Source organism: Chiloscyllium plagiosum, chromosome 23, assembly GCF_004010195.1.
Source record: "Chiloscyllium plagiosum isolate BGI_BamShark_2017 chromosome 23, ASM401019v2, whole genome shotgun sequence".
NCBI classification, from domain to species: domain Eukaryota; kingdom Metazoa; phylum Chordata; class Chondrichthyes; order Orectolobiformes; family Hemiscylliidae; genus Chiloscyllium; species Chiloscyllium plagiosum.
The window spans coordinates 2,779,202-2,790,470 of NC_057732.1; the positions used below are offsets into that span (position 1 = coordinate 2,779,202).

General features: G+C 44.3%; 1 protein-coding gene across 1 annotated transcript in view; it reads left to right on the forward strand.

Moving 5' to 3' along the window:
- The first annotated feature begins 676 nt into the window (after window positions 1-676).
- The window catches only part of LOC122561440 (coiled-coil domain-containing protein 38-like), a 74,541-nt gene continuing 63,948 nt past the window's right edge, over window positions 677-11,269 (forward strand). The window contains exons 1-3 of the mRNA XM_043713182.1: window positions 677-872; window positions 7,408-7,500; window positions 10,511-10,614. Of these exons, the coding sequence (XP_043569117.1) occupies window positions 677-872; window positions 7,408-7,500; window positions 10,511-10,614 (393 nt within the window). The remainder of the gene's footprint in view (window positions 873-7,407; window positions 7,501-10,510; window positions 10,615-11,269) is intronic.

Below are 11,269 nucleotides of genomic sequence, written 5' to 3' on the forward strand. Positions count from 1 at the left end.
GTTTCCAGGTAGATTACAGTGAATCCCTGGGTAGGACACTAGATATTTTACCCTGTTTCCAGGTAGATTACAGTGAATCCCTGGGTAGGACACTAGATATTTTACCCTGTTTCCAGGTAGATTACAGTGAATCCCTGGGTAGGACACTAGATATTTTACCCTGTTTCCAGGTAGATTACAGTGAATCCCTGGGTAGGACACTAGATATTTTACCCTGTTTCCAGGTAGATTACAGTGAATCTCTGGGCAGGACACTAGATATTTTACCCTGTTTCCGGGTAGATTACAGTGAATCTCTGGGCAGGACACTAGATATTTTACCCTGTTTCCAGGTAGATTACAGTGAATCCCTGGGCAGGACACTACATATTTTACCCTGTTTCCGGGTAGATTACAGTGAATCTCTGGGCAGGACACTAGATATTTTACCCTGTTTCCAGGTAGATTACAGTGAATCCCTGGGCAGGACACAAGATATTTTACCCTGTTTCCAGGTAGATTACAGTGAATCCCTGGGCAGGACACTAGATATTTTACCCTGTTTCCGGGTAGATTACAGTGAATCTCTGGGCAGGACACTAGATATTTTACCCTGTTTCCGGGTAGATTACAGTGATTCCCTGGGCAGGACACAAGATATTTTACCCTGTTTCCGGGTAGATTACAGTATGTATTCATGCTGCTCGCGCCAATTGTTTTGATTCTAATTGGTTCCCGCGGAGCGAACACTTCGTCCAGCCGCGCTTCCCAGCCAATCAGAGCGGCGCTGAATACGGACCCGCTCATTGACAGCCAATCACACTCCGCGTTTACTCAAGCGCCAGGGCCAGGGTTAACGGACCGGGCAGAGAGGGCGTGTTTCCCGAGGGAGGGTGAGTGAGTGTACCCGAGGGAAAGGTGTGTACCTGGGGGACAGGTGTGTACCTGAGGAGGGTGAGTGAGTGTACCTGAGGGAAAGGTGTGTACCTGGGGGAAAGGTGTGTACCTGGGGGAGGGTCAGTGAGTGTACCCGAGGGAAAGGTGTGTACCTGGGGAGGGTGAGTGAGTGTACCTGAGGGAAAGGTGTGTGCCTGAGGGAAAGGTGTGTACCTGGGGCGGGTGAGTGAATGTACCTGAGGAAAGGTGTGTACCTGGGGGAGGGTGAGTGAGTGTACCTGAGGGAAAGGTGTGTACCTGAGGGAAAGGTGTGTACCTGAGGAAAAGGTGTGTACCTGGGGAGGGTGAGTGAGTGTACCTGAGGGAAAGGTGTGTACCTGGGGAGGGTGAGTGAGTGTACCCGAGGGAAAGGTGTGTGCCTGGGGGAGGGTCAGTGAGTGTCCCCGAGGGAAAGGTGTGTACCTGAGGAGGGTGAGTGAGTGTACCTGAGGAAAGGTGTGTACCTGGGGAGGGTGAGTGAGTGTACCCGAGGGAAAGGAGTGTACCTGGGGAGGGTGAGTGAGTGTACCCGAGGGAAAGGAGAGTACCTGAGGGAAAGGTGTGTACCTGGGGAGGGTGTGAGTTTACCCGAGGGAAAGGTGTGTACCTGGGGAGGTTGTGAGCTTACCCGAAGGAAAGGAGTGTACCTGGGGAGGGTGAGTGAGTGTACCCGAGGAAAGGTGTGTACCTGGGGAGGGTGAGTGAGTGTACCCGAAGGAAAGGAGTGTACCTGGGGAGGGTCAGTGAGTGTACCCGAGGGGAAAGGTGTGTACCTGGGGAGGGTATGAGCTTACCTGAGGGAAAGTGTGTACCTGGAGAGGGTCAGTGAATGTACCTGAGGGAAAGGTGTGTACCTGAGGAGGGTGAGTGAGTGTACCCGAGGGGAAAGGTGTGTACCTGGGGAGGGTCAGTGAGTGTACCCGAGGGGAAAGGTGTGTACCTGGGGAGGGTATGAGCTTACCTGAGGGAAAGGTGTGTACCTGTGGAGGGTGAGTGAGTGTACCTGAGGGAAAGTTGTGTACCTGGGGAGGGTGAGTGAGTTTACCAGAGGGAAAGGTGTGTACCTGGGGAGGGTGAGTGAGTGTACCCGAGGGAAAGGTGTGTACCTGGGGAGGGTCAGTGAGTGTACCCGAGGGAAAGGTGTGTCCCTGGGGAGGGTGAGTGAGTGTACCCGAGGGAAAGATGTGTACCAGGGGAGGGTGTGAGCTTACCTGAGGGAATGGTGTTTACCTGGGCAGGGTGTGAGTTTACCTGAGGGAAAGTTGTGTACCTGGGGAGGGTGAGTGAGTGTACCCAAGGCAAAGGTGTGTATCTGGGGAGGGTGAGTGAGTGTTCCTGAGAGAAAGGTGTGTACTTCAGGGAGAAGGTGTGTGAGGCTGCTGAGGGAGAAGTCTTGTACCTTAAGGGAGGATGTGTACACGGGAAGGTTTGTGTACCCAATGAGGCCTGTGTAGCTAAGTGAGTTGTGTCCGTGTTGTGTCTGGGCAGCGTTGTACCTCTGGCTAGGCCCAATGTGCGACTGCTGGATTAATTCCCAGTGTTGCTGAGATGGAAACTCTGCTCGGCTTGCCAGCTGTGTACATCGAAGCTGCCATAGGGTTGAACATGGATGACAGCAGGAGCTGCAGACTATTGGCCCAGTGCAGGAATGTGGACAACATAACATTTCCCAAGGGTCGTCAACTCTGGGCATTGTCCTGGGATGGGGACAGCACTTGATGTGCTCCAGTTGGATGCCAGGCATATCTGTCCCCATGGTGCCCAACCTTCTGGCGCCCATCAGAATGTAAATAGGCTCTTCAGTCCGTGACTGAGTGATTCTTGATTGCAAATCAATCAGCCTTTTCCCACATTTATATTTTTATTATCAGTAAACAAGCCTGGTCAAAGAAACTTTTTGTTAGAACACAATTTTAAATGTCTTTTTGTTTTTTTTTATCCTGGGTTTCTTCCTGCATTGTCCAGGAGTTGAATCTCTTAATTCCAGGGAATAAGTGGACAACCTGTAATGTTGATAACCCCACCTAGAATATCGATCACAGAGAATTAACTTTACTAATGCGGAGATGGGGGGAAAGAAATATTTAACAGCCCCAGGTCTGAGGTTGTCAAATGTTCAAAGGAATGGTAGTTTCCCAATAAATGACATTCCTCTTTTACTCAGAAATATTCATTTTATTTAAAGAGTCATGATATTGACGGATATTGCCAATAGTTTGAATGTAATAAGTATTCTGGAGACCTCTAGTGGTGTATAATAAGATAATGTTTCCTTGATGGCTCCTTGCATTCAATTTTTTTTTTATTTTTAGTCTCTCTGGTGAAGTGGGTGTCACTGTTTGGGCTAACATTTATTGCTCCAACCTGGTGATGAGCTGCCTTGTTGAACTGCACAGGCTTTGGGGTATAGGATCATCCATAGTGGTGTTGTTGATCCAACAACAGTGAAGGAACGGTGATATAGTTCCAGGTCAGAATTGTGAGCGGCTTGGAGAGACTTTTACAGGTGGTGGTATTCCCATATACCTGCTGCCCTTGTCCTTCTACATGGCAGAAGTCATGGGCTTAGAGGTTGCTAAGGAACCTTGACAAATTTCTGCAATGCATCTTGCAGATAGTAAACATTGCTGCGACTGAGTTTCAATGATGGAGGTAGTGTATGTTTAAGATAATTGATGGGATGTTACTCAAATGAGGTGTTTTGTCCTGGATGTTGTTGAGCTTCTTGAGTGTTGTTGGTGTTCTACCTGTCTAGGCAAGTGAAGAGTTTTCCTTGGACTCCAGATCTGTGCTTTGTAGCTAGTTTGAGGCTTTGAAGAGTCAGTTTACTTGCCACAGAATTCTCAGTTTCTGCCCTGCTTTTGTAGTCACTATATTTATTTGCAAGTCCAGTCAGTTTCTCATCAGTAGTAACCCCCAGGATATAAATATCCCCAGAATTCAATGATGGTAATACCGTTGAACATCAGAAGAGATGGTTGGATTCTCTTTTATTTGAGATGGCCCATTGCCTGGCACTTGTGTGTTGTGAATGTTACTTGCAACTTGTCAACTCAAGCCTGGTTATTGAACATAGAACATTACAGCGCAGTACAGGCCCTTCGGCTCTCAATGTTTCCATAGGTCGGTGCAACAATCTGAAGCCCATCTAACCTACAGTATTCTTCAAGAACAAACCACGACAAGCAGACCAAACACAGCCAGAAACCCTAACCACCTTACCATATATCAAAGAAGTTTCAGAAATGACAGCCTGATTACTAAGACCCCTTGGAATCCTAGTAGCACACAAACCCACCAACATTCTCAAACAAAAACTAACAAACTTAAAAGATCCAGTACAACCCATGGACAAAATCAACGTCGTCTACAAAGTTCCACGCAAGGACTGCCACAAACACTATGTAGGACAAACAGGAAGAAAGTTAGCCACCAGGATACACGAACACCAGCTAGCCACAAAAAGACACTACCCTCTCTCCCTCGTAGCCCTACACACGGAGGAAAAAAAATCACCATTTCGACTGGGACAACACAAGGCTAAGCAACGACATGCCCGAGAATTCCTAGAGGCCTGACACTCCAACCACAACACCATAAACAAACACATAGATCTAGATATTATCTATAAACCCCTCAGAAAACGAACAGGAAATGACATCACCACAAACCCCAGGAACCCAATCCAGGACAAACATATAAATAGAAAGCAGGAGACAACAGCTTCGCTTCACTTGGAGGTCGCCACTGATGATGTTACCTAGCCAGGTAATGAATCATCTGGATATCAAACCTGCAGCTCAGCGAGCAAACCTACACCCTAAACCTCAACCTGAGCTACAAACCTTCACAAAGCTCTTCTTAGATCTCTCTTTAATATTTCCTGGCTAACTTGTAATTCTCAAGCACCCTAACTGTGCCTTCACATCTCATCCTAACGTAAGCCTTCTTCTTCCTCTTGACAGGAGATTCAACTTCTTTAGTAAAGTACGGCTCCCTCACTCGACCACTTCCTCCCTGCCTGACAGGTACATACTTATCAAGGACACACAGTAGCTGTTCCTTGAATAAGCTCCACATTTCAATTGTACCCATCCCCTGCAGTTTCCTTACCCATTCTATGCATCCTAAATCTTGCCTAATCGCATCATAGTTGCCTTTCCCACAGATATAACTCTTGCCCTGTGGTATTTACCTATCCCTTTCCATCGCTAAAGTAAACATAATCGAATTGTGGTCACTATCACCAAAGTGCTCACCTACCTCCAAATCTAACACCTGGCCTGGTTTGTTACCCAGTACTAAATCCAATGTGCCCTTGCCTCTTGTTGGCCTGTCTACATCCTGTGTCAGGAAACCTTTCTGCACATATTGGACAAAAATTGACCCATCTAAAATACTCAAACTATAGAATTTCCAGTCAATATTTGGAAAGTTAAAGACCCCATAACAACTAACCTGTCACTCTTGCTCCTATCCAGAATCATCATTGTAATCTTTTCCTCTACATCTCTGGAACTATTCTGAGGCCTGTAGACAGCTCCCAACAGGGTGACCTCACCTCTCCTTTCCTGTTTCTAACCTTACCCCATACTCCCTCAGTAATCGAGTGCTCAAAAATCCTTTCTGCCACCGTCTACCTGTGACTCCACTTTCAGAGAACCGTGCCCCGATCTCAAAGGTCCCTCTGTTCCAGTACACTCCATAAGGCCTCACCATTCACCATGAAACTCCTACTTTGATTTGACTTTCCAAAATGTAAGACCTCACACTTTTCTGTATTAAACTCCATTTGCCATTTCTCGACCCACTTCCCCAGCTGATCAAGGGATCCAGCAATTTCTGATAACCGTCTTCACTGTCCACAATGCCGCCTATTTTGGTGTCATCTGCAAACTTACTAATCATGCCTTGTACATTGTCATCCAAATCATTGATATAGATAACAAACAGTAATAAGCCCAACACAGACCCCTAAGGTGCTCCACTAGTCACAGGCCTCCAGTCCAACAAGCATCCTTCTACTAATACCCTCTGCTTCCTACCAATTTTATATCCAGTTTGCCAGCTCGCCCCGCATTCCGTGCAATCTAACCTTTCAGAGCAGCCTACCATGTGGAATCTTATCAATCTGAAATCCATATATATTACAGCTACTGCCCTGCCCTTGTCAACCTTCCTGGTCACTTCACCAAAGAACTCTAACACATTTGTGAGGCATGATCTCCCACACACAAAGCCATGCTGACTACTCCGAATCAAACTCTGTCATTCCAAATCTTATCTCTCAGCATCTTCTCAAGTAACCTACGTACCACAGATGTTAAGTTTACTGATCTATAGTTCCCAGGTTTTTCTTAGTGTGCCCTTCTTGAATAATGGCACAACATTCACTACCCTGCAGCCTTCCAGGACCTTACCCATGGCTAACAATGATGTAAAAATGTCAGCTAGGGCCCCCATAATTTCTTCTATAGCTTCTTGCAGTGTTCTTGGATATATCTGGTCAGGACCAGGAGATTTATCCACCTTCGTATATTCTAATACGTCCAGCACCTCATTGCTCTTTCTTGTGGAATGAATCAAATTGATTCCTGACTGCTTTTGGTGATGCTGTTCCTGAGGGGAAGGCCTGAAATGTTTATCAATTATTAATATTTGGTTATTTAGAGAAACTTGTGTAGAGAAATTATTTAGAGAAATTTTTAGGGCCAGAGTGGAAAGCATGAGGTTTGTTTCCACGGTAGAAGGGTCAATTACTAGGGATCACGGGTCCAAGGGTGCGAGGGGGGAGTTTAAAGGAGATGTGCGATGCAAGTTTTTCACACAAAGGGTGTTGAGTGCCTGGAACGTGTTGCCAGAGGAGGTGGTGGAAGCAGATACAATAGACCATTCAAGAAACACCTGGTCAAATACTTGAATAGGAAGGGAATAGAGGGATACGGAAGTGAAGACAGTTTTAGTATGGAAGGGCAAAATGTGTCTGCACAGGCTTGGAGGGCTAAAGGGCCTGTTCCTGTGCTGTATTGTTCTTTGTTATTATTAAAAGTTAACCTAAGTTGTTCATTAATTTGCTGTTAGAAAAATAAAGTCATTTTCCTTGCTTCATTTGACAGTATTTTGAAAAAGGCTTTAAAACTTTAAACTTCTTAGAGCAGTTCAGAATGGGCAATAAATTCTGGCTTTGCCAGTGACACCCACATCCTGAAAATAAATAAAATTATGAAATCCCTCAGTGACTATTGAAGCTGATGTGTTGACTTCAAACAATGTTTTGTTTTGAACCAAATATTTTAAAATCTCTATTTAAAATTATATTGTAAAGAAAAATATTAATAATAGACACTGATTTTGTCTACCCTTAGAACTTAATTTGATTGTAACCTTGAGCTTGGGCAGTCCTAGAAGGTAAATAAGTTTACAAACTGAAGAGGTCTCTATTATTGTCTAAATTTTCATTGGACCTGACAGCTGATGATATTTATTATCCAGGTGATGATAAAGCAGCCGCAACTATGGCAACAGGAGTGATCACAAACCTGCCCTCACTAACACCAGCTTCTGGGACTGTGGATACATTTCCACGTAAGTGCTCTTAAGTTAACATGCTAGCACCATTGCAGAATGGCTTTCGCTATATTCAGAAATATTAATGGTAATTGCATGCTATTTCTCAAGTTCCACACATGTTCTAGAATGCTGTGTCTCAAGTACATCAAAGACAACTGTGCTCTAATGCTAGTGTAGCCGATTCATAGAGTCATAGAGTCAAAGAGATGTACAGCATGGAAACAGACCCTTCGGTCCAACTCGTCCATGCTGACCAGATATCCCAACCCAATCTAGTCCTACCTCCCAGCACCTGGCCCATATCCCTCCAAATCCTTCCTATTCATATACCCATCCAGATGCTTTTTAAACGTTGCAATTGAACTAGCGTCCACCACTTCCTCTGGCAGCTCATTCTGTACACTTACCACCCTCTGCGTGAAAAAGTTGCCCCTTAGATCTCTTTTATATCTTTCCCCTCTCACCCTAAACCAATGCCCTCCCCCACCATTGGAGGTATAGTGGACAGTGAAGGTTACCTCAGATTACAACAGGATCTTGATCAGATGGGCCAATGGGCTGAGAAGTGGAAGATGGAGTTTAATTTAGATAAATATATTAACCAAATCCAGATACCTGGCAACATTACCTTTCTGATAGGGATGGGGGAGTACAGAACAGCAATAGGCCATTCAGCCCTTTAAGGCAGCTCCACCATTCAGTAAGGTTGTGGTTGTGATTTCAGTTCCATTCTCTTATCTTCCTCCCAGAAGCCTTTACTCCCTCATCGATCAGTAATTCATCTAACATTTGATGGGCGTTTTTGCAAAACCAGGGGAAACTTCAATAAAGGCAAAGGGGAAAATAATGTGAAGGAGAGAAGTAAAACTTTACAACAATTCAGTCCTTTAATTGAAATTCTGCATTGCTTCACTGAGTCGATAACAACATTTTAGTTTTCTATCACATGTTCATATTTGATCAGACTGTACAATGATGCCAGATGCTGTTGTATCTAGCCTGAAATATAACTCTGTTACTAACTAACTAGTGTCTGTCAGAATTTTTCGTTGTTTAGTTTTGCTAAATCCTGTCTGAAAGAGTATTGTAGGTCTTGTAGACCTTAGCAGAGGATGGCAACAATTTCGAACTGGTTAGGTGTAAGTGTTTCAAACCAGGAGACCCAGAAACAAAGGTTTAAATTATGTTGTTGGTTAGGAGTGAAATAGAAAAGGACCATATAGTGAATAAGATTTTAATAAAATGAATTCCACAACTGGTATTCAACAATGTACTATTAATTAGTCTTAGAGGAGAAAGTGAGGTCTGCAGATGCTGGAGATCAGAGCTGGAAATGTGTTGCTGGAAAAGCGCAGCAGGTCAGGCAGCATCCAGGGAACAGGAGAATCGACGTTTCGGGCATAAGCCTGATTCCTGAAGGGCTTATGCCCGAAACGTCGATTCTCCTGTTCCCTGGATGCTGCCTGACCTGCTGCGCTTTTCCAGCAACACATTTCCAGCTATTAATTAGTCTTAGCCTTTGACCAGTAACACACGGTGAGAAGGTAATTGGGGCACACTTGAACTGACAAGGAAGCAGCAGAGAACCATCACAAGCTGACTGGAATGGGATGTGGGGGATGTTTAACATCAATGTTGAAATGAAAATCTCAGTCCTAGATTGCTTTCTCACACATGAGGGCTACTGAGCAGAGGATTGTATCGGAGCTGGTGCTTAACTAGTGCTGCATAGAAACCTGGAGGCTGAAGGTTTCATGAATCCTGAAACATTATTGTTGAATTTTGGCAAAACCCAGAAAGAATATTCCAGAGGGGCAGAATGATTCTTGATGGCCTCTTTTTGCTGGGTGTGGTATACAACCCTAATTAATAAGTTGGAACGCTCGTCACAACTGGAGAACAATCTGAGCAATTAAGCCTTCTAAGCCACAAATGATTTGATTCCGTTGCATTCTGTTATTTTCACAAATAATAACCATTTGTATGTTTGCTTCAGTTGGTGGGAGGAGTTTTTGCCCCTGTTCATTAGTCTCATCACAGTATTTCTCCAAATTTCAACCATGGATAACAAATCCTCCAAGGAAGAATTAGCTAGTTTTTGGCAGTCGTGCAGATCTGGATCTGAATCCTGGAATTTTTGTTTTAAAGGACACATTGGGAGATTGGACAAACTAACTTTTGTATTATTTATGAATGTTATGAGAAGTCTTATTTAGATGTTGTTAACTGTTCTGGAGCATGTGCCAGTGGCCAGTTATAAGCAGAATATTCAGAGCAGCTTTGGTGAATTTCTACAGTGCATCTTGTAGATGATGCACACTGCTGCTATTGAGCTTCAGTCATGGAGGGAATGGATGTGGTAGCAATCAAAGAACTGCTTTGTCCTGGAGTGGTGTTAGTTGTGTCCATCCAGGCAAGTGTAGAGTATTCCATCACGCTCCTGAATTGTGCCTTGCAGATGGTAGACAGGCTTTGGGGAGTCAGGTGGTGGTGGGTTAGTTGCCGCAGTGTCTCTAACCTCTGACCTACTCTTGTAACCACTATGTTTATATGGCAAGTGCAGTTGAGTTTCCGGTCAATGGTAACCCCATTATTGAATTGGAGATTCAATGATGGTGATACCATTGAATGTCCAGTTGTGATGGTTAGAATGTCTCTTATTGGTGATAGTCATTGTGTGACCAACTGTCTGTTTTCCCCCCCTTTCATCATTTTCTGTGGGAACAAGTACTTCATTCTTACCAATCTGTGAAAAACAAGTAGAAGAAAGTGTGGACTGCACATGCTGGAGAGCCAGAGTCGAAAAGTGTCAGGCAGCATCGAGTAACAGGAGAGTCAACATTTCGTCAGCTATCCTGCTCCTCAGATGCTGCCTGACCTGCTGTGCTTTTCCAGTGCCACACTTTTCAACTGTGGAAAAACAATGCTTTGTTTGTCATGTTCTTGAATTTGTTTTTATTTTATTATACGGGAAGTTAGTCATGAAATCTTTTGAAGTTTAAGCATGTTTTCCGTTCCCATCCAGTATTACAAAAGCGAGATGGGAGTGAGAAGCAAAGTCGGATATATCCATTTATTAATCCCACTACTGCTATTGAATTCCGAGCAAACCTACAACGGCAACAAAAGGTAAAGAGTAGCATTCTGCAGCTGCTAGAACATCAGAGTTCCTAACTATTCAATCTCTGCTGAAATACTTGTTCTACATTTGTGATATTATACAGAAGTAATTGCAGCGATTCCCTTACATGAACAGAAGAAGTAAGAGCAGGAATAGACCATTCAGCCTGCTGAACTGCTTCTGTTATTCAGTAAGATGGCTGATTTTCTACCTTAACTCCGTCTTCCTGCAATATCTCCATATCCCTCGATTTCCTAACATAAAACAAAATCGGTTCATCTCCCGTCTTGAATCTAATCAAAACCTGAGCATCCAGATTTCTGAGGGAGACAGTTCTACAGATTCATAACCCTTTGAGTAAAAGAGTTTCTCCTTAGCTTCATTTTAAACAGCTGAACTTTTATCTGAGATTGTCATTTGTAGTTATCATTGTAGAGTTGTACAGTACAGAAACAGAACCTTCGATACAACTCATCCATGCTGACTGTCATCCCAAAATAAACTAGTCTCACCAGCCTGTGCTTAGCTATATCCCTCCAAATCTTTCTTATTCATGGGGTTCTTTCTGGGGAAGGTGGGACCTCTATAAACCTCTATATCTACACCTGAACCTGAGGGGCACCAGTATCCTTGGGGGGAGGTTTGCTAGTGCTCTTGGGGGTG